The 22852-nt window shown below is 42.1% G+C and overlaps 3 protein-coding genes across 3 annotated transcripts; 1 reads left to right on the top strand and 2 right to left on the bottom strand.

The window, feature by feature from the left end:
- Window positions 1-673: 673 nt before the first annotated feature.
- ei24 (EI24 autophagy associated transmembrane protein) lies at window positions 674-9822 on the bottom strand. Its single transcript, XM_076101322.1, has 11 exons — window positions 9692-9822; window positions 8419-8555; window positions 6493-6638; window positions 5831-5891; window positions 5504-5570; window positions 5309-5433; window positions 4337-4456; window positions 3777-3888; window positions 3575-3686; window positions 2251-2325; window positions 674-2150 (listed from the first exon to the last, which is right to left on the bottom strand). The coding sequence occupies exons 2-11, from the start codon at window positions 8458-8460 to the stop codon at window positions 1988-1990; spliced, it is 1023 nt and encodes a 340-aa protein (XP_075957437.1). The 5' UTR covers window positions 8461-8555; window positions 9692-9822; the 3' UTR covers window positions 674-1987.
- Window positions 9163-18902, top strand: LOC142959833 (beta-galactosidase-1-like protein 2). Its single transcript, XM_076101321.1, has 19 exons — window positions 9163-10559; window positions 11078-11263; window positions 11338-11406; window positions 11837-11932; window positions 12309-12417; window positions 12512-12604; window positions 12736-12817; window positions 12917-12981; window positions 13111-13195; window positions 14203-14340; window positions 14542-14622; window positions 14718-14827; window positions 14932-15078; window positions 16250-16321; window positions 16441-16519; window positions 16622-16709; window positions 16796-16907; window positions 17021-17137; window positions 17802-18902. Exons 1-19 carry the CDS (start codon window positions 10468-10470, stop codon window positions 17886-17888), a joined length of 1908 nt encoding a protein of 635 aa, XP_075957436.1. The 5' UTR covers window positions 9163-10467; the 3' UTR covers window positions 17889-18902.
- A 1376-nt stretch (window positions 18903-20278) lies between these two features.
- Window positions 20279-22606, bottom strand: b3gat1b (beta-1,3-glucuronyltransferase 1 (glucuronosyltransferase P) b). Its single transcript, XM_076102324.1, has 4 exons — window positions 22495-22606; window positions 21178-21689; window positions 20713-21009; window positions 20279-20365 (listed from the first exon to the last, which is right to left on the bottom strand). Exons 1-4 carry the CDS (start codon window positions 22604-22606, stop codon window positions 20279-20281), a joined length of 1008 nt encoding a protein of 335 aa, XP_075958439.1.
- Window positions 22607-22852: the final 246 nt, after the last annotated feature.

Genomic DNA, 22852 nt, shown 5'->3' with positions numbered 1-22852 from the left:
TCTGATTGGTTCTTTGGCTGTCATTCACATTTGGTTTCCTACCTTGCCGCTGTCCTGTAGTGACGTGTCCTTAGCGAGTAGAGCAAACGTGTCGTCCCCTAGTGGTGACAAACTCTCAAGATACTGCTAAAAGAATAAATCAGCGGCGCAACCAAAGCCTAAAATAGTAAATATCAATTGTTAACAACTATACGGCAACACACCATTAATAATTGGTTCGATAGTTTAAAATTATTCGTTTACAATCTGAAAGCTGTCAGTTTCTCCTTGAGTTCAGATCAGATGGCTTTCCTTAGTGCAGTAAAAATTCACAATAAATCTGTTTATCAATTATGCAGATGTACTGCTTCTTAACATATAGCATTTTGCAAACTCACCATATCTGCATATTTTCACCCTGCTCCATTATTGTACTGAATGCACACATTTATTTAAAATTAGTGGAAAACAACATCCACTTTCCTCTGCAGTTAAAACATTACAATACTTTGTTTATTAATAGCTTTTCAATGTGAGCACTAACTTTGGTGAGATCTCAAACCAACTCTAACTGCCCCCCCCCCCCCCCCGCCGACTTGTCCCACCTTCCACCTCATCTTTTCACTGTTGAGTTTGAATGTCCTGACTACTCCTCACCATGGTATCAAAAGCCCCAAACACAGTGATCAAAATATTGAATACTGACCAATTTTATTGAAATTAGACGTATTACTTTTACAAAACCTCACTCACATACATCAGTCTGCACAAACACTATGCTCTTCTTACAATAATCGCACATCGTTTTCAAAAATCATGGCCCCTCCCCGTGGCCATGAGCTCTGATGAGTGAGAGAAAGCTCGGTGACTGAGTGGCTGCGTGGTGGTGGGCTTCTGGTTGAACATTCGGGGTGTATTAATATTATGTACAGCACAGAAATCGAACAGCCGATGATCCGTAGGGACCAATTATATTTGCTTCAGCTCTCTAGGGGGGAAACTAGAGCAAGCGGGTCAAGGCTGATCACCCATTTGTTAAGATAAAAAGACGTTAACTATCCTTCCATTATTACAGAGCTTAGCATTGTAGTGGTTGAAGTGAAATAAACAGAACATAGAAGCAACAGTTTGGCAGTGTCATCTCTCCTATCACCTACTCGACTCACACAGACTGAAAACGCTCTGGCAGCTTTTCTTTTGCTGGCGTCACCTCGTGATTTGCAACATGCACATCTCATCGGACGGTAGAGATTCAATTTGGGATGAGACACCAAGTTAACCTTCAGTCAACACGCGACAAGAGTGACTTTGTTACTTGGTTTCCATGACTAAGGTCACCAATCCTTTTTCATAGCAGCTCCTGAACTGGTTTGTAAATTCTACTAAAAACAAAGCTCTTACAGGATAAAAAAAGCCTCCCTTTTCTTTTTTTCTTTACTTTCCAAGATTATTTCTGGAACAGCAAGGACACCATCATTTGACATAAAAACATGTGCAACAAAACATTCAACCTGCGAGGAAGGAATGTGACTTGCAACATGATGCACACATGTACTGTGGGTACAACAAGACTGTGCTTTGCTTCTGAATACAAACAAGCCCCTTCAGTTAAAAAAAATCCTTTCCTCACACGTTTGCTCAAACATATTAAAACTAAAAGATTTCTTGTGCTGTAATTTACTAAAGGAGAGTCACTCAAATGGCACATTATACAAAAAAAAACAAAAAAACAATGACAGAAAATTCAAAAGAGAAAACAAGTCAAGGGCGGAGTCTATAATGTGTTTTGAGTGTGAGGCACGGGGCAGTCGATTTTTTGTGTCACACTGAAAACGTGTCTGGTGGGCTCTGCAAACGAATAACCAAAGGGAGATTAGATTAAAAAACAAACATGTAAACCCTTTGTCCAACACCACATATCTTCAATTAAGGAAATCCACCTGGAAGAATCACTGTTTCATACTGCTTTCACACACGGGGCTTTTCCTATCTCCTTCAAGTGGATCCATCATTGGGTGAGGAGCGGTCTCTGGCGGGCCGGTGAGGTGTGGGGGGATGACAGCCTCTCTGTGGAGGTGGACGACGTCAGGGAGGACTGCAGGTGCACCGTCTTGTGGAAAAACTTGTTGCTAATCAGAACGACCAGGGAGAAGAGACGTAGCTGGAAGTGGCTGAAAGAGTGGGGAAAACCCAAATGTGATCAGCGGCTCATGCATTACAAGAAACTCGTTCTTTTAAAAAAAAGGAAAATTGTCTTTATTTCCCACTCACTAGAGCTTTGATGGCGTCTTGGCCTCATTAGCGCTGATGATGAATAGAGGGAAGAGGATGGAGAACAAGCAGCCACTAGGTAGAGAATAAAGAACATAAACATTGCATACGGTAAACGCAGGAAAGGAGAACATGAGGTCCGTCTTCCAGAGTGCACTCCTGTTCTTTTAGTACTTCAGCCGTGTTATGTGGTATTTGTTTTTAAATACATACAGGAGTGCATACATCTTTACCTGTGTTACCCACACCCTATAACAACTATATAATCATTATTTGAATCTATTTCATGATTGACATTTAAAAAACATTTTAGGCTGGAGAGAGGATCCTAACCCTGGATGATGTTAGTGATTCTCCAGATGTGCTGCATACCTGCATTTAAGACGTTTTTAAGAATCCCATGGATCTGAAGTCATAAATTGACGTTTTGTAAATATGTGAGCTGAGATTATTTTGTTATATATTCTGTTCCCAATGGTCAAGAATGAACTTCCAAATTAGGAAAATTGCCTCTCCCTCACTATTTGTCTTGTGACTGAAGGCACAGACATAAAAGCTGCATATGAATTTGAACAAAAAAGAAATTCACAAAAAATGCAATTTCTAGGTCTGTCGAAATATTCATGGCCACATCTTGATGAATTATGTTAAACATATTTTAGAGTTTTCAAGAGTTAAAAAAAGTACAGTAGATCATAAAGTAACCTGTTTCTATGACGATGATGTGTTAAAAAAACACATCTGTAGGAGAGCTGGAGAATGGACCCAACACACACAATCAGAAATGTAAAAAAGCAAGGCTGCACCCAAAGATTATCTTCAAAATCAATTAACATTTGGGTTATTCTCTTTCTTTCTTTTTACAATGTGATAAAGGCAAAACAATACACATAACAAACCCAACACTATGATGACATGACAATAGAACCTCACAAAAAAGAAGAAAAAAACCCCAACAAAACCATTGGACAAAATTAAAAAAGAATAAGTTAAGAGATCAAATGAAATGAACAGGATGCTTTCAGTAATTCAAATCATTAGGTTGAGAGTACTGATACATTTAGAAAGGTAGAGAGTTTATATTGTGTTTTATACAGCCTCATTCTTGCATCTTCTGCACTTCATCTTGTGTTTTTTCAAAAAGAAATTAGCTTCGGACTGTATTTTTTGTTTTTAAGAAACTTGTAGAGTATATTGTAGAGTAGGAATCACTTGTTTTGTAAATTGTTCCAAAAGATTCTTTCCAAGGTGTCAAAATATGAAATTGATCTTGTCAGAAGGAACTGTATGAGGGGAAAGCAGTCAGGCCTCCACTGAGTCTTACCTGATGATGTATGAGGAGGGCAGGGCGGTCAGCAGAGCCATGGGCAAACCAAAGCCAAAGTAATAGGGCCAGTTCCTCTCGATATTGGACAGCCGTTGGTGCATCTCAATGCCTTAAACAAACATTAACAGTCTCAGTTTTCTTTGAGCTCTCCATTCAATGGAGATGATCTGGGTGTAGAATGTGACTGTGAGTATCTCACCGTGGTTGAACCAGCGATACTCAAAGCAGTACAGGGAGTAGAGCAGCGACATGTGGAGGAGGCTAACCATCTGTCCAATGGCATCGATGGGGAAGAGGCTAACAATCATGCCCTAGAGGACCATGAGAACACACAACACAATGACATTCACCAGGAGGAGAGACATCTTCATGCTTTAACTTAGAGAGTAGAGATTTAGATGTTTGTATGATTTATTAGAAATGAATCCAGATCAGCTGTGGTGCAAAATCTGGTTTGGAATTGTTTGCCTGACATGCTGGAGAACTCTGGTTCAGGAACGGCACGACTTTGTCAGTCAGACAAGCGATAACAATTGCACACCGAGCAAACATTTGGTGAATCTGAGCCTAAAGTGACAACAGCTTTACTCCAACACTCAACTCAAACACTCTGTGAGACGACTGGAGAGCATCAGATGCAGAAGTTCTGGGTAAATGCACTACAGTGTGATTTTATAGCGCTGACAAACAGAGAAGCACCGACAGGGTCGTTATTTTTAAAGGAAGACAAAGCAAAGTACCAGTCTACATAACATGTACCTGAATGAGGAAGAGTGCCTGGAGAAGAAGGTTGAAGAGCATGTCTGCGATGATCTTACTGACGCTGGGGAACGGCTGCGCTTTACATCCAGACACTTCAAATGCTAAGTCGGCTATATCCTGCAACAGAGAACAACACCTGTGTCAACAAAGCATATGAAAATAAAACACAACATTGTAAACATAAAGATTTGGGACGCAGTCTTGAGCTTTGTGATGGCAATATATCACGACAGGAGCTAGACGTTTACTAGAAACAAATGTAATGAAACTATATCAGTAGTGATCCTCTCGCATACGTTCCATTTACTACATTAACTTACGTTTTCCAACAACCTGCGTGAGCTAGAGTTTCAGGCCAATTCAAAGACCTCTGTGTATGCCCGCTGTGTGCTTGCAGATGTGTCATATAAAGAATAAGCTCCAGTGATGCCTCATTGTCTCATACCTTGTTTTCATCACATTTCCAGCAGCTGAAATGTGTTTATTGTGAGTCACAGGGCTCCAGTTTAATGGTGTGACTTCTCTCATCTCTGAAAATCTAGATCTATAGCTACAGGATATTTCAGTTTTTTTGTTTATTGTTGATAAAGGATCAGTTTTGACATATCACAGGAAGAATGGACTTGCTCACAACGTATGGGAAAGGCAGAGCTGGTTTTATCAATCCCAGCAATTTTGATAATACGGCTCATTTGTGAAGTAAGCTGTGTTTCACTGCAACCAAAGAGAGGTCAAAACCACAGCAACAATTGTAGTTGAGTCTTGACCTCTTCAGACTTCTTCCCTTCTCCATGCACCTTGGAAGTAGGACTTCCACTTTGCTTCTACTCTATTCCAAAAACTCACAACCCAGTGACAATAACAGCATGTTATAGGACTTCCACTTTGTGGATATGGCATGTCAGACTATGTGATGGGATCTATGCGTAGATCACATCATTACAGCCTAGCGAAGCAGCAGGGCCTGACCTGGAACCAGATGGCGTTGACTATCTTGCTGAGGACGAACAGAGGGAGAACCCAGAGAGCGCTGAAGACGGAAGTCAGGATGAACTCTAACCAGGACCACACACTGCCATGGAGGGAGGGGTCACCTGGAGCAAAAACAGCTTGTTCACTGACTGGTTCCTACCGCGAGCCAGATTCACTAGCAGCCATACATACCGATGATTTTTGCTGTGAGAGTCTGCAGCAGTGGGATAAACACCCGGTAGAAGAGAAACAGACTGAGCTGGAGAGAGAAATGACACACAACAGGGTTGACATCTTAAGATTGTTTTGGAGGGGGGCTGCAGAGAGTCATTTTAACACACAACATGGTGGCATGTTGGTTATCTGAGAGACAAAGTCTTCAGCTGACATTTACAAGAGGGACTTTAGTTCTAAGTTTCCAGAAGTTAAAAGATAAGTTGGGGACATGTTGCACGTTGTAAAGTTTTCAGTAGTGCATGAGACGAGGATGTACTGTAATCAGTAAGTTCAATATCTCACCCAGAACACTCCTCCATTCCAGGCACAGCACTGAAAAATCCTGCTGGCTACTTTGGGGTCACTGAAAGAGAAAATAAAATAACGTCAATGTGCATCACTGTTGAATATTATATGTGTAGTTTGGTTTTACTTAAACTTGACTTCTCTCCCTTAACGGATGCTGTAAACACGTCTCCGTTTGCAGACTGGAGGTATTTGGAACAGTGGATTTCGATCAACTTCAATTGAACAACATGTTGTATTTACACAATTATAAAGTCATTTTCATTATCGACAGTGACATGAGCATACGGAGAAAATTCCAACCCCTTCTTGTTTTGGCGTGTAAAGAGCCACGTTGACCTGAGTTCAGCGCTTACTTTCAAGCCGTGTAAACTCCTGCTCTTTAGCGAGGAATGCCAGAAGAACCTCTTGTCTCAAGGTAAATATAGCCACTTGACTGGTGGAACTAGTAGTAACCGCATACAGGAAGTTCTCCTGAGATTATCATGTCAGGAGGAGTTGCAACTTTCCAACGTTTTTAGAAGAGCTGCTATAAATCCCACAAACAGCAATGATGTAGGCAGACACATAAAGCAATATCTATGAGCATATCTGACTCTGGCCGAGTAAGAAAATCAGCAGCAGTGCAACCAGAATATGCAGCTTCTTCTTTGGCCTACTTGTCCGGTTTGCGCTCCTCACTCTGTGCCCGTCTCTGTGCCAGGGCCCCGCTGGCCCTTCTCCTCCGCTGCTCTTCCCTTTTCTGCTGGATGCGGGCATCCAGCTTGGAGATTGTTCCAATCCCCAATATGGAGTCCTTGATCCCCTAGAGAAGCCAGAGCGAGAGAGAACATACATACAGTGATTGTTTCTAACTTGTAAAAATGGCCACTGTGATGATGGAGCTTTGCAACGTCTCCTATTGACAGATCCCATTGACAATATTTTAATTCAATTCAATTTATTTTTGTATAGCCCAAAATCACAAATTTGCCTAATTTTAGAACTCGATGGTTTTGAGGATGTTTTATGTCATGCATTGACCCAGAACTATATTATGTATTACTTAGTGCTATTAAAACCACACATATGTTCTGCTGTCTGCAGATGACTAGTTATAACTGAAGTTATTTTAGCGTCAGAAAGATTTCACGACAGGTCGAAATCAATAATTGAAGAGATTATTGAGATTCAACTCTTTTTATTGTTGTGAAATGTTATTTATGCTTTAACAGGACAAAATGCTGGTTTTATTTCATCATGGTATTTTCCCCAATAAAACTATTTCTCCGGTTCACTCTTTATTTCACACTTTTCATGACAGTGGTGTTGTCACCGCCCTCTCACCTTTCAGCCAATCCCTGGCCTCTTAAGCAACGAGCTCACCAACTGCTACCCATTTAGTAAACAGAGGCAGAAACTAACATCTGTTCTTATTTATTTAGCTTGACAGGGCTGGCTGTCACCTCACCAGGCTGTGTAACTAGCTGGGTATAGCTGTGAGCTGGGTTGAAATGACAGTTTTAGCAGCAGCAGCTAATGTTGAACTGGATTACTTAGATTAGTCACCGTTTTTTCAAATTCACCAATTGCTGATTTATTTATATTCACAATTTATTCATATGAGAATTTATTTCATTATGTCTTGTTTATTTATTGAATATTGAACACAACATATGATGGCTCCACAAAGTCTATTCTGCTATATGCAGGTAGCGGAATGACACATTAATGGGATAACAAAAGAGACATCTGGAAGACAAACATTATCTTTGGACTCTGTTGGAGTACAGCCAGCACACACATTCAAGCCGACGGTACAAAATGATAAAATTCAAGGTAAAAAATAGTAAATTAAGCTCTACCGTCCCCATTTACCCTTCAAACACCACACATACATTAGTCAGAGAATGATATGGTGGAGTTCTTGTAGATAATCTCTGCGGACTCTACAACAAATATATGACATGGTAGTCTTCATTAGGGTAGCATTTACATCAGGGTTATTGTATAAAAGGGATTTATAATGAGAAGATGTTGCTTTAGTTGTGTTCACCCCCTTTAAATGTGGACATATGCCACCTGTGTTGGTGGACTGCATGAGGATTAAATGTTTTGGGAACATTATATTAAAAAGCACAGAATACATTATTTTCCAGCATCTTTCTGAGTTAGATTTGTCAGTGGATACATGTCCTACAAACAGACTACACTCACTACTTACTTTATTAGGTATACATGTACAGTCTAATGCAATTAGATTCCACATACCTGCCATCAATTTTCATGAAGCTCGCACTGTCAGAAATGTGATTACTAGTGTTGTGCTGTCCTGAATTACATCAAAGGTATCTGTAACATTGTATACACCCCATTCACATACATGAGGGTTGCAACATATAATAAACACCTTTGGATATAGGTGTACCTAATAAAGTGGCCATTGAGTGTATGTCTCTGCTATTTCAACAGAACACTGCATTTTGAATTCATGGATCTGTTTCACTGTCAATGAACTACACCCTTGTGCGTCATGTCATAGCTCATGTGCGAGTACACTCTGTGTGTGTGTGTGTGTGTGTGTGTGTGTGTGTGTGTGTGCTGACCGTCGCAACATTGCGGAGGAAGGCCCTGACGCTGTCTGTCATCTCTGGACCAGCTGCAGATCCATCAACTGCAGAAGGAGGGGGGGCTGGCGACCTGGTGGTCAGCACTCATGGCAGGGAGGGGCTCACCCAGTAACCTGCCACAACCCAGAACCAAAGGATTAAAGTGAGGGCAGGAGCTAGAAATGAACAATAACCTTTAAAATGCAGATCTAACCAGCACAAGACTCACTTTGGTATGCTGGGAGATACCATTTTGTTCACTTAATTTCCCCACCCATGTCAGCTTGATCCAACATCATTAGTAGAATTCAGCTCACTCATGCAAAAATAATGACCTGTCCTTTTAACGTAGCGATCTTGGCATTTCTAAATGTGGTAGTTTTTCATGCATACATGAAAATCAAAGCTTCTAGTATTACATAGTTATTATTTTACTTCAAAGAATAACTACAAAAATCCTTCTGGGTGTGACACGTCTCTCTAAAAAGTATTTTCTTTGTCTTGGGCACTATACTATGATGCCACGAAAAATTGTCGGGATCCTTTAAGTGCAGTTTAAATGAGATCACAAAAGGAAAAACAGAAAACAAACTAGTTTCCAACTTCATTAATAATGTGTTATAAAGAGAGAGAGAGAGAGAGAGAGAGAGAGAGGGGGGTCGAACAGGATCTGATGTTATTGACTATCCTAACTGAAATTAGGAATTCATAACTAATATTTGCTTAATATAGGCTGCTTTTGTCCGTTGCTTGTTGAACACACCCATTGATGTGTCTGCTTGGTAACGTTATAAAACAACACGTCACCTCTTCTTATTCTCAAACGGACTGGGTCTCGGTCGATTACACACGTTTTATAACAAGGTGACGGTGAAAACGTTAATTCAGCCCGTTTCTCTCGACAATAACGTTACTATTTGTGTAAGTTAGCCCGTTAGCAAGCTTAGGGGGTTAACGTTAGCCCAAGAAAGGTGGTAGCGAAGAGTCAACGTTAGACGGCTCGTTATTGCCAGAAAAATTCATTTCACTTTTACATGTGAAGACACTCGTTATGTAGCTAGTCTGGCTAGCATGATGTCTCTGGTCTCATAATCGTTTGACTTTCCTTGGTTTGTTTAGTGCTCTGCTAGCTTGTCTGTCTGTGTTGCTAGCTAACCTAACTGTTAACGCTCAACAACTAATTTAACTGTGGTGTTTTCTGTCAGGACAACACCTCAACAAGCGTGTAAAGCCAGACAGAGAACACGGTTCACCGCGGTATCGTCCTTACCTCATGCAACAGGCCCGGGGTTATGTTAACTTCGTTAATTCTTTCTTTTGCCCCCTTAACGTGACAACAACAACAACAACCACACAGACACTACCAGCAGCCAGGGCCGTGCAAAACATATTGCGCAAGCTCCGACCTCTAAGGAACATGGGAATTGTAGTCTTCGTTATTGGAGGATGAAGGGAGATGAATAGAACGTCTCATTTATCTCAAAACAGTGCATTGCAAAAATGATTGGAAATGTTTGTGTACGCCCTATGTGTGTATTATTTTTTATATTATTGAATATGCCTTCAGTCGAGAATATAATATATAATCAAACTGCATTTATTATGCACCACCATAGTTGCCATATCTGATGTTAAACACCCACTATTATAAACTCAAGATATGTTGATAGTCTATACAAAATGTTTTCAAATAGGTTCATACTTCGATGGCCCAATATAATCAAAATATTAGACACTATTTTCTAACCTATAAACCTTTTAAGTTTAAAAGTTATGTATTTTTAAACCAATATTTCTATCAAGAAAATAATTGTATTGGAGGAACTATTTCGTCATCCTCACCTATACATTTTACGAACCAAGAGGTAACACACACGCCTGCTATATTAAGAGGTGTGTTCGATTTCCATGGCTTCGCACAAGGGGCACTCCCACGAGGCGGTGCGCTGTTCAAGTCAGCATCATGCGTTCATCTGTGCTCAGATGCTGCTGTGAAGTTAACTCCACTGCTGCCTGAGTCAGAGGAGAAGATCTGCTCATGCACCGATGGTTGTCTTGACCATAAGAAATGCTCACAAAAGGAAATATGCACTTATCTGCCTGTGCATTGTTGGCTTCATCGTGTACAGATATTTCGGGTAAGTAAAGTTATTAATGTTAAATTGATTCAGTTAGAGCAACTTGGAGACTGCAACTAATTCAGTTCCTCATTGGTCGAAAGTGAATGAATGATTCGCTAAGATAGAAATGCTGCAAGTCTGTGTGCACAGACACTATGTCGTATACATTGTTATATTGGTATATTATAATGATGTGATGATATTAGGTAAAGCTACTATGAAGTGTAATGTACTCATGATACAGTATCACTGTTGTTCATAGAATGTGTTTCTCTGGGGGGGAAATGTAGACTCTTAACTAACTATAGCATAAAGGATGCTATAGAGTGAAAAAGTATATGTAACATTTTAATATGGAGTACTAAACTAAATCTGTTGAAGTGCATCTTGCCTCTAAACTCAAATATGTTCCTGCTGTGTTTGCCAACGAAGAGACGCCTGCAAATTCCCATTGGGCATGTCATGTGGTCTATTCAGGCACAATAGCCTGTGTGCTATGCTATGTGAGTGTGACACAATTGAACTCCTCTTCCAAGCATGCCGGCGGGGGGACGGAGGATGAGCAGGAAGATGGGCCTGAGTGCCAACTCGTCCCAGTTCACCCTGGAGAGAGAGCCCTTCAGCGTCCTCGGGGGATCCATCCACTACTTCCGTGTGCCCAGGGCCTACTGGAGGGACCGCCTGATGAAGATGAAGGCCTGTGGCATCAACACCCTCACAACGTACGGGAAAACTACCGTGGATGTGTTTTGTCTCCCAAGATTGGCTTGAATGTTAACATCCTGCATCTTTGCAGGTACGTGCCGTGGAATCTGCACCAGCCAGAGAGAGCGGTTTTCAACTTCCACTCACAGCTGGATTTAGTGTAAGGAGTGGTACTCATGATTGTTTGTGGCACTACACCAAATACGCAACCGACACACATCCAAAATAAGAATGAAAACACCTTGCACCACCTTGCTAGCTGTGTAATATGCTACAATATTACCTGCTCTAAGGGTGTGTTGGGGAATACTCTCCTCTCCCTCTTATTATCTAAGCCCCGGTGCTCTAGGGAGAAGCCGGAGGCAGAGAGGTCCCACCTGACGACGGCAGCATCTCCCCAACAACAGCAGCTTATCAAGCAATTAATGACACAGTCGGTGATAAGTGAGGAGTGAGTGTGACCGTTGTTGCCAAGCACGTCTCACACTCCTCAAACAACGAGATACGCGGTCTCGCTTGGGGGTCTAAACTTTGCGTTTGCACGGATAGAAAAAAGTGCTTTTTCATTGTCTTCTCCGTCTGGGTTTCAGAGCTTATATCAACCTTGCTGCTGAATTGGGATTGTGGGTGATTTTGCGTCCAGGGCCCTACATTTCCTCTGAGCTGGACCTGGGAGGACTGCCAAGGTAGTGCTAGTATTCTTATAGTTATTGGAATAAAAATGTTATTATTGCATATAGAAACCCAGATTTTATGTGTTTGTATTGAAGTAGGAAGCAGATTTAAACCCCAAAGCCTGTCCAATTCTTTCTTTAACTAGCTCTCACTATTTTGTCCCTGAATAAATGAAATTACATCTGTAAGCGACTTTAACTCAACAGCACAAAAGCAACTTGATCTGAGCCACAAAGTTTCACTTTTTGTTGAGTGCAATCAGGGTTAAAAAAAGGTCACATGTTGCTGGAAGGGAAGCCTCACCCAGTGTGTGCATCTGTGTCCAGTACTGTGCCTCTGTTGTACTCACAACTCTGTGACATCTTGTTTTTTTCTGTCTCGTTGCAGCTGGCTCCTCCGTGACGGCAGCATGAGGCTGAGGACGACTCACCCAGGCTTTACTCAGGCCGTCAATACTTTTTTTGACAAACTTATACCAAAAGTGGTTCCACTGCAGGTCACTTTATTTGTTACCAAAGCTAAAAACAAGTCTGTTGCAGCTCCAGGTTGTTTCACTTCACTTGAAATATATGTTTGTTTATGTTTTTTAGTTCAAGAAAGGAGGTCCCATCATTGCAGTGCAGGTTGAAAACGAGTATGGATCCTTTGCAAAGGATGAAAGCTACATGCTTTTCATTAAAGAGGTGATGTAATAGGCTTGGTTGATTAAAATGCCATCTGAAACTGAAATAAAAACACACACGTATAAAAAGAGATTGATAGAATAGATCAATTGGATGACGTTCATAGCTCCCGTTCTGTTTTATTTTCAAAGGCCTTACAGTCCAAAGGGATCAGCGAGCTCCTGCTCACATCAGATTACCACAACACATTAAAGTATGGGGGTGTGGACGGAGGTACAGTCTTTTATTAGTGCACACACATACACACACACACACACACACACACACACACACACACACACACAGCTTACCTTGTGATCCCCCATCTTGTAGCCATCAGATCAGTGAAGCTGCAGAAGCTGAATCAGAGGGACATCCAGGATCTGAACGCTATCCAGGTGTGTATCTTACCTCTCCAAACCGTTTCACTCTCTGGCACTGAACGACGTAACGTAGACAGGCAATGAAACACTGGACAGTGAGCTGTGTGAGCTGATGGCGTGGCCCTTTTCTGTGCTGTCTGTCAGCCCAACGGCCCCACCATGGTGATGGACTACTGGACCGGCTGGTATGATGTGTGGGGCGACCTCCACCATGTGCTTCCCCCAGAGGGTAAGGAAGGTTTCACCTTGTCACCTTTCTGTCGATGCTAACCTCTTATTCTTAATTAGTCTAGCTGTGGTGCCTTTGTTGCACGACTTCCCCCTTTTTCTTTTCCCGCTTTCCTGTTTTCTCACCATCAACTATAACCTTTATAATAAAGGTTTTAATGAGTTAACACATTCTTTAAAAGTATATTGGGATACATGTATTAGATCTGTGGAAGGTCCCCCCATCACAGTTGTTTAAATAAAATGCCTGAAAACCTGCAATGAAATGTTATTTATTTTGGTAAGTTTCATTTTGTCACGAATTGTTCAGTGCTGCTTCTTAATATAAAGGTGGTCGCGTATCCCAATATTTCTTACTGTTGTGTAGGTGGCCATGCACATTTCACATTTATTCTGGATCAAAAATAATTTTATATTAATGGGGTTAGTGGAGTTCGTCTAGGTCCAAATGCTGTTTGTGGCTCTTTGACTGACAATACTTTTAAATCTGCAGATTTACTTTAGAAATACTGGTCTTCGCTTCGAAAAACACATGACAGTAAGACCCAATTCTGCATCAAATCAGAACCACCTAACGTAAGGCGGTTTTCAGTTTAAATGCTAACTTTGGTTTCTCACACCCATAAACCGACGAGTGACTCTCTGTCCTTTGTTAAAGCCACTGACTCCCTTCATAAAATAATATTTTTTGTTTAACACACCAGCAATATTAACGTCAAGTCACTTTGTAAACAAATGCTTTGTAGCTCATTCCCTAGTTTGCATTATATTTATTTTCCTACCACTTTGCTTTTTGCATAAAGAACGCCAGCTACGTGCCAACAATGCAAATGCAAACGTGACCTACTTTTGAATTATTGCAGCCTCTGAATACGAGCTCAGCAGAGACAAAAAAGATGTCAGTGGCTTGATTTAAGGACTATATTATGACTTCCCTGTTGCAGGGACCTTTATGTTTTTAAGGAGTAAATTTGTTGAACAGTGTGAACGTGTTGAACTTTTTGTCAGATATGGTGTCCACCGTGAGAGAGATTCTGAGGCGGGGCATGTCTGTCAACCTCTACATGTTCCACGGAGGCTCCAGTTTTGGCTTCATGAGCGGAGCACGCGCTGACCCTTCCTACAAAGCGCTGGTCCCCAGCTACGGTTGGTTCCTCTGTGTCACAAACAAACTAGCGGTGTCATTGATGCAAATTTACATGTCATTTTTTTATGATAATGAAGAAGCACTGCCATGTCAGAGCCGGAGAATATGCTCCTTGCTGTCTACAGAACAGCATTGAGTTTAAGACCCAGCAGGTGGCAGCAGATGATAGTTAATCTATGTCACACTATGATGCTTTTCAGATTATGATGCTCCCTTGTCTGAGGCAGGGGAGTACACTCCCAAGTACCACCTCCTCAGGGATTTACTTTCTCGATACAACAGTAAGTTAACGCTAAATTTAAATGAGGAGGAAGTATGTGGTTACATGCTGTGACTAACCTCTACGTCTGATGTTGTCCTTGACCTTTCTGTGCAGGAGAAGGCAGTTTCCCTGACATGCCAACCCTGCATTACAGGGAGTCTTATGAACCTGCTATCATGTACCAGCACCTGTCATTATGGGATGCTTTGAGCTTCACTGAGGGAGTACGTTTTATGTAAGATTATCTGTTGCCTATATGTGTAAAAAAACAAAGCAAATTTTGCTTTTCTATCCAGTAGATCAATTTATTTTCTTTCGTTTTCTACAGCCATTTAAGTCACCCAAGCCAGTAAGCATGGAGAATCTACCTGTGAACAACGGGAACGGCCAGTCCTATGGATACACGCTGTATGAGGCTACCATCACCAGTGGAGGATTACTGAAGTCTAGAGACAATGTCCGAGACCGTGCTCTGGTGAGTCCTCATGGTACATGATGGCATGATCTCACTCCATCACGTAGCCCAGTGCACGGTTGCAGCAAACACGTGGTTACGTGTGAAGTCAACGAAAACACTTTGTTTAGGCAACAAAACAACTTCATTAGGTTAAGGAAAAACATCAAGGTTGGGCTTTAAATAAGTATGTAAATTAAGTAAAACTTAAATAACCTTACAAAAGTACAGAAATCACGGCACAAACATCACTAACGTAACTTCAAAATAACTCAACAACACTGAGGGACACGAACACTGGGCTTTTCCCTGAGCATCTAAAAATGACGCGGATGCGTTTTCATTCTCGTTACTGGAGTCTGGTGCGTGTCATACAAATGCAAAAGGGTGCCTTGTGTGTCGGTATCAGATGCCGAGGGGCGTGACAAAGTGTCTGTATTTTACACCCTGGGAAGGAGAACCGGCTGCTCACTCCCCTTGTCCTTATGCAGTAAATATGTGATTGGCCTTTGTTAAATAATGTCATACATTATCATCCTTGATATGTTTGTAGTTGCTGAAACTAAACCGAAAATAGATTTTGGGAAATATTCTTTTTTTATCGCAATTTAGACGATAAATCGCTACATCTCTTCAAGGCCGATATACAGTATGTACACAAAATATGTAGCCAGCAGCCGGTTAGCTTAGCATACAAACTGCAAGAGAGCTCGCCAAAGAAAAGAGTGACAAGTTAGTGGTTTACAGAAGATTATGTGTCAAACAAAGACTTCAGATATAAGATATAATGTGATTGTTAGTGAAAATTAGAAGTGGTGGGAGGCAGGTTTTGTTACCATCGAACAGAGTCAGGCTAACAGTTTACCCACGGTTCCAGTCTTTTTGCTAAGCTAACTGTCTGATAGATATGAAAGTGGTAACAATCTTCTCATTCTCAAAGCGAAAAGTTGTATTTCAAAATTGTTGAACTATTCCTTTAATATGAGACAGGGCTATCAGTGATCACTCCATGTTGTTGGTATGCCCACAGTACACATTTCAGAACATACAGCACACGGAAGTTAGGGTGATGACTGTGGTGATAGCTAGCAAAAATAAAAGCCACCTTTGAGATATTTCATTCAAGTGAAGCAGAGTTTATGTGTTGTGTAAGATAATATTACCTATTTGACAGCGATATTTGTCCTCCTAGGTGTTTGTAGACAGAAGCTTCATTGGCCTTTTCAAGCGCCGAAGCCTGGAGCTGGCGGTTCCTGATGGTAAGGTATGACATCAAGTTGGACATTGTCCAATAAACGTCATTCAGAGTTATCGAGCGTGATGGATACTGAAGTGTTGGCTGTTAAGACTTGCAAAAGACATAAAAGCAATCAATCCCTACAGGGACGGCGTACTTTGAGTTTATTGGTGGAAAACTGTGGACGAGTTCACCAGGGAAGGGACCTTGACAAACAACGTAAAGGTGATCGACAGAGAATATGAAGTTCATTGCTATGCCTGCTGTTAAATCACTCAAGCACTCAGTGGGTAGTGTATAAGCCAATTTTGATTTGTGTTCCTGCAGGCCTTGTGGGAGACATTTTATTAAACAATACTCCCTTGCGTGATTTTACAATATACAGCCTGGATATGAAACCAAGCTTTATTGATAGGTTTGTATGCTATATTGAATCTAAAGCATTGCATATCCCTTTCATTATGCCGTAATAGTGTGTTTGAAGCGGTTGCCTTATTTCAGTCTTTATCAGGCACCTTGGAAATCTCTCCCCGACACTCCCAGCTTCCCTGGATTTTTCATGGGGAGGCTGTTTGCCTACGGGTATCCGAGTGACACGTTTGTGAAGCTGCTTGTAAGTGAAATGAAACGTGTAGTTTTTGTGCTATGTACATTTTGTTTTTGCACGTTATGAAAAATACTTCATGTATACATTGTGAAACCATGAAATTATCTTTGGGTCCACAGGGCTGGGAGAAAGGTGTTGTGTTTGTCAATGGGCTGAATCTGGGCCGCTACTGGTCAATTGGCCCCCAGCAGGCTCTCTACCTCCCTGGTCCCTTTCTCAACAGTGGAATAAACCAGGTACAGCTGTGCACAAACCAGCATTTGTAAGAGGAATAATTACATTTTCTTGCTGAGAGTTAGATGTGACGATTGCTGCAACTCTCATGTGTGCACTCGAGGCTGCCGTTAGCCTAGCTTAGCATAAAGACTAGAAACAGGGGGAAACAGCTAGCTTTGCTCTGTGTGGTATGTAAACTTCCTAACAACTCCTCTAAAGCTCATTGATTAACACGTTATGTGTAGTTTGTCTCATCCGTAGTCACTGCGCCCTTCTAAGAAATAGTTTGTCAAAACCGCAACAAATTGTTGTTGTTAATTGAGGTTTTTGTACGGATTAAACAAAGATTTATAACATGTTAATAAGAGAGCTTTAGAGATGCTGGTGCGAGATTATTTTAACCTGAGCCAAGCTAGCTAGCTATTTCCCCCTATACCCAGTCTTTATGCTAAGCTAAGCTAACCTAACTGGCTGCTGGTTCTAGCTTCAGAACAGACATGAGAGTGGTATCAATCTTCTTATTTCACTCCAGGCACTCTGTTTTTTTCCCTTGCATTATGATGGACTTGGAAGATTAATTTTAAATTTAACTTACAATGTGTGAAAATGCAGCAAGAGTTGAGTCTCAAAGCGCTAACTCTCTTCTTCTTTGCCTTTCTTTTTTTTTCTGTTGAAATGAATAAGGTCGTTGTGTTTGAAGAGCAGGAGGGTGACTACAAGGTCCACTTTGAGGATACGCCTGATCTTGGCATGACAGCCGACATCCAATGATCTCCATCCCTGTGTGTATGGGCATTGTTTTTTGTGTAAAATGTGTCTTTTGACAAAGTGCTTATTACATCAGGTCAAACCATCAAACTCAGGGATATTAATATTATTTATATCATGGCCCTTGTCTGATATGATACCTTAAAATTTACATATACACAGATAAATTAAATCAGAGAAGGCATGTTTGTATGGGAGCAGTGTATAGCTATATACATACAGTACCTTGAGATACAGTGACTCTTTACACATAGAGAAACATTTCCAAGTATATTCTCTTACCCGTGGATTTCCACTTAAAGGGCAATACATTTGTATTTGATATTTCTGTTAGATTTGCTTTGCTTGTGTGAATATACTGCAGAGTGCAGTTAATGACATTTTCTGTGAAACAAAAAAAATGGTTTATGGGACAACCTGAGCTGAGGCAGGAGGGATGTGAACAGCTTTCAAATGAAACACAAGCAGCATTGTAGCATATCAGACCCCAATCTTTGAGTGAAAGTTTCGGATGCCTGACACATCGATAACTGACCAAACTCCTAACAGCCACAGAGTCTGAGAACATCAGCGTTTGTAAGCAGTGCCACTGCAAGTCAATGGGGTATGAAATCGTCACTTGCGAGCCAGCCATCCATGGTGGGAATAATTAGATTGTGTAATACAGCTATTTGAAAGGCTGCACATCAAATTTTTAGATTAATGGCTTCGTATCCCATCGACTCGCACATACAGTACATAGCTCACGACTAACAAGTGAATGGTACCGGTTACACTGAAACAATAAATAATTCTGCTGAGAAACCATCAGCTCACTCAGTGGGATCTTAATTAGCTTATATGCAGATGACTGTGAGGTGAACAGGCCGCTAGGGATATTGAATCTTCTTTTCAAATAGCAGTAGACCTCAGTAGTGTTACAGCATGTCAGGAATAAACAAGAGCTTGGAGTAAATGACTGTAAGAGAAGACGTTGCTGTTATACTGTAATAAATCATTGCTCCGTGCTCTTCAGTGCATGTGTGTCCGTGTGCTCACTGTGTGCAGTGTGACAGCTGAGCATGTGTGAATGTGTGTTGGGGAGTAACAGGACTCCTAATTAGTGCTGGGTTCAGGGTGCTATCTAAATAGCTCAGTGTTGTACAGTACAAGTGTGGGGGGGGGGGGGGGGGGGGGGGGGCTCAGATCCCCTCACTGCAGTCAGTCAGTGCTGACTCACTTAAGACAAGGGCCCCTTTTGTTCCTCCATGCAGCCCTGTGCCCGACAGCCAGCTCGCCTCAGAACAAAAGGGCCCTATTTAATGCTGATTGGATGGTTGGCTGGTGTTGTCTGCGCTCAGAGGGCTCTTTATTGCTTGCTGTGCCATCTCTTCCTGCAGTTAAAATCACGTAGCATCCTTTGTCTCAGCTCTCCGAGGAGACCTCAGTGGGCAAGCTCCTTTTGGCAACTCTTACCGGTGTCTCGCATCAGCCAGTGCTCTGAGCAGCACGTTTTTTTGTGCAGTTGTGCTTTGATACTCTGTGTTCTGTTCAAGCACACGCCGTGTGCTGCCTCCTGGGGCGGACAGGTGTGCCTCCGTTGATGGAGTACGGCTACTGTGCTGTGCTGTGATGATATTTTGGACCCCTGAATATTACTGGAAGGAGCTCTGAGTTTGGTTTGAATCCGAGTAGAATCCAATGGAGAAATGCCCCTAAAGGAACAGACAAGCAAACAAGACACATGTTAGTATTTTTTATGAACAACAGGGAGCGTACAGCCACGCTGTGAGCTAAAGGCTAACTACAGCACGCTAACACGCTATTTAGCACTGAATACAAAGTGCAGTTGAGGCTGATGGAAATACCATTAAAAACCAAATTATTGGACAAATTCAAATTTTGACCTTATGATGTCGCTAGAGGAAAAGTCATAAGATCACCAAAGTCATTAGGAATTATTCTCTGAGGACCATGAACGCTTGTACAAAATATTAAATCCATCCAGTAGACAATGAGATATTTCACTAAAAAATAAAAATGTCAACCTCATGGTGGTGCTATATGAAAGGTCAGGAGGTCATCAAAGTCAGTAGGATTCATCCTCTGAATGTCTGTACAAGCATTTACAGGAATCCATCCAATATTAGTCTGGGCCAAAGTGACTCACGGAGCAACATTGCTACCTTTACAGCCACGCCGCTAGTGTGGCTAAAAACAAAATCTGCAGGAGACAATCTTTAAAACAAATGTTCTGTAAAGGTCAGACATCTATTTCACATAATGTCCATATCTCACCGTGCACATATGAGTGAAGATGCTCTCCTTTGGCTCATCCCCCAGAATAATCAGTGTGGAAATACATCAATTTGCATTTCTAAATCTCTGCCATTACCTGTGTCAGATGAAGTATGTCATATCTCCACATTAGAGTCTGTAAATCCCTTCTTGCCCTCATTTACGAGCACAGGCTTCTCTGTCCGCGTGTGCCATACTAATACCTGCGGGTAAAGAAGAAATAAATAAATAAATGGATGGAGACAAGCAGAAATAGAGCCAGTATGATGAAACACTAAAACTTACATTTTGGCTAGCGGTGCAGTTGTAATACGTTACATCATACTTGCTACACAATGTCTAGAGGCAGAATGTAGCATATTTTAAATGAGCTGGAAGCATACAAGAGTTGGCTGTAAGCTGACAGTTTATTGACTTTAAGAACAAGTTGTCATGACGGCCAAGGATCTCAAGAAACATTCTCTTACACCACCAGCATTTACAGAGGCAGCTTGTTTCATTGCCAATTCGCAGGGGGTCGCACAACATGCAGAGAGCCTCGTTTTCCTACCTTAGTGCAGTTAGCAGCTTTAGGCTCCAAATCGCTGAGAGTGACCAGCTCCTTTAACAAACTGCTCTCCTGATAACCTCCCTTCACTCCACGTAGCTTGAAATAAGCCTGAGGTTTGGACAGAATGAGGCGCAGGTTCACAGCAAACCCAGCCATGTCGATGGCGAAGGGCCGGTGTGGGTCGAACACAGTCTTCCAGCCGTACACCTTGCCCAAGGTGTTTACTTTAGGGGACTCGTATCGTAGGCCACCCACAAAGGCCACGGGCCACACTGACACCTTTTTGGTGGAACGCATCTGGTTGAAAACAGAGACAGGGATCAGTCATTTGAGGCGTTTTTAAAGTCCATGAATCCCGAAATGTAAAGTAAGACGTCCGTGAAAGGATGACGAGGTGGGGACATTGCATTATTATAGAGAAATTAAGCTCTGCATCATGTTTTGCTTTGCAACATACATCCTTACCTCCTCAAACAGCTCCAGACTGTACGTGTTGTCATCATCTGCAAAGTAGACAATCCCAGACTGGCTGCTGTTTATGCCAAAAGTCTCCCTGAGCCACCGCAGGGCCAGGTTCCTCTGTATGGTACCCCGAGGTATGCGGGGGTCCCGAGTGTCCCCGCGTACCTTATAGTTCCTGGGCGTCTCCACGTTCAGGTGGGTGTAGTTGAGTCCCGTCTCCTGGAGGAGACGGCCGACCAGAGTGGTCCTCCTCTGGGAGTCCTCCACCAGGATCCAGTGCAGGTTGGGCACGTGCAGCAAGGTGTTGGACAGACGTGTCAGCTCTGCCTTCTGCACCGGCCGGCTGTAGGTGGGAGTGATGACGTGGACCGTGGGCAGGACGTCGGACCACGGCGGGGGCCGGCTGTAGACGTACTCAGTGCGCACCACCTCCATGATGTCCCTGTTCTGAAGGGAGCAGGACTCCTTGAGGGCAAAAGTATTCCTTGAGTTGGAGCGACCATCCCGTCTGTCATCTAGCCAGGAGGGGAAATGATAACAATGAGCCTCTGTGTGCTGACAACTACTGATGGGACTGTGTGCTACATGAAGACATTGTACATTCAGATTCATGTTTGTCCTACATGAGACAGTGTGGACTCTCTTTAATCCGTAGATAATTTGATGCTAAAGAGTAATCCTCTGTGTATTACACAGAGGATTTCATCAAAATGTGACATTTTTCCCTGAGATTAGAACACACTGACGCAGATTCATCAGGGCTCCAGAATAACAGATTTTTTGGCACCAGTGCACCTAACTTCTTCATTTGGGTGCACCAGCACATAATGTAATTGCACCCAAATTTGAACTCCATCGAAGATGGATCGGGCATCTAACTGGTAAGCGGTGGTGGAGCGGTAACTGCCACTGATGATGTTGGGTCTGCGGAGAGGAGTACACAGCGCAATTTCACACACAGTGGTGCCGCCACAATATTTTCATATTCCAAAATCCAATGGAAAAAAATCCCATTGACTTTTTATTGAGGGATCCAGAGATGTGTTAACTTCTGGGTTAGTAGCTACTGGGGGGGTCCCTGGGCCCCCCTTGGCGGCACCACGGCTCACGCACACATGCTTTATTTTTTGTCACGGTCAGTGCCAATCAGAGGTAGAGCAAGTGGGCGGGTCTTTACAGTTGGGGGAAAAACAACGCTACACACATACCGGTGCGACCAATGAAAATGTTTTGTAGCACTTGATTTTTAGTCGCACCTTTGTTGCATAGTGCTACTACAAATACTAATGTAAAACAATGTTCACGATATTTTACCCTTACCCTTTCGTGTAGCGAGCAGAGGAGTGATGGCGCTTTGGTGCCAAACAGTAATGAGCAGTGTCCAAGGCAGCACGATCAACACAATGGCGACGATGTCTCGTCTCTTCGGCATCTCCAGTATCAGACCTGAGTCATGCCTCTACCTGCAACGCACATAAAACATGATGTGGTGCACAATCATAAGAACCAGAGAGCTGTGAAATGACCAACAAGCTAAAACAAGCATCTTTTGGAAATGTTGTTTTAAATGTTATAGTCACAGTTATATCTCTTATATCATATTATATCCAATTACTGTTTAAGTTTTGTACATTTTATTATTATTTTTGGGAATTTCTTTAATTCAGTTAATAACATT

The sequence above is a fragment of the Anarhichas minor genome, unplaced genomic scaffold, assembly GCF_050575085.1.
Source record: "Anarhichas minor isolate MPS153535 unplaced genomic scaffold, ASM5057508v1 ptg000027l, whole genome shotgun sequence".
NCBI classification, from domain to species: domain Eukaryota; kingdom Metazoa; phylum Chordata; class Actinopteri; order Perciformes; family Anarhichadidae; genus Anarhichas; species Anarhichas minor.
The sequence above is the reverse complement of the archived record's forward strand: the minus strand, read 5'-3'. Positions and strand labels throughout refer to the sequence as shown.

Bases quoted from the DNA above. Each gene is read 5' to 3' on its own strand.
- ei24 (XM_076101322.1), bottom strand. From the start codon at position 8,460: ATGACAGACAGCGTCAGGGCCTTCCTCCGCAATGTTGCGACG. The intron at 4,457-5,308 runs GTCAGGCCCTGC...TCTCTGTTGCAG, and splicing joins TCAACGCCATCTGGTTCCAG to GATATAGCCGACTTAGCATT. The intron at 3,889-4,336 runs GTACATGTTATG...ATGGTCCTCTAG, and splicing joins AGGCACTCTTCCTCATTCAG to GGCATGATTGTTAGCCTCTT.
- b3gat1b (XM_076102324.1), bottom strand. From the start codon at position 22,606: ATGCCGAAGAGACGAGACATCGTCGCCATTGTGTTGATCGTGCTGCCT. The intron at 21,010-21,177 runs GTAAGGATGTAT...GTTTTCAACCAG, and splicing joins GTCTGGAGCTGTTTGAGGAG to ATGCGTTCCACCAAAAAGGT. The intron at 20,366-20,712 runs GTAGGAAAACGA...CTTTACCCGCAG, and splicing joins AAGCTGCTAACTGCACTAAG to GTATTAGTATGGCACACGCG.
- LOC142959833 (XM_076101321.1), top strand. From the start codon at position 10,468: ATGGTTGTCTTGACCATAAGAAATGCTCACAAAAGGAAATATGCACTT. The intron at 15,079-16,249 runs GTGAGTCCTCAT...TTGTCCTCCTAG, and splicing joins ATGTCCGAGACCGTGCTCTG to GTGTTTGTAGACAGAAGCTT. The intron at 16,908-17,020 runs GTAAGTGAAATG...TTGGGTCCACAG, and splicing joins ACACGTTTGTGAAGCTGCTT to GGCTGGGAGAAAGGTGTTGT.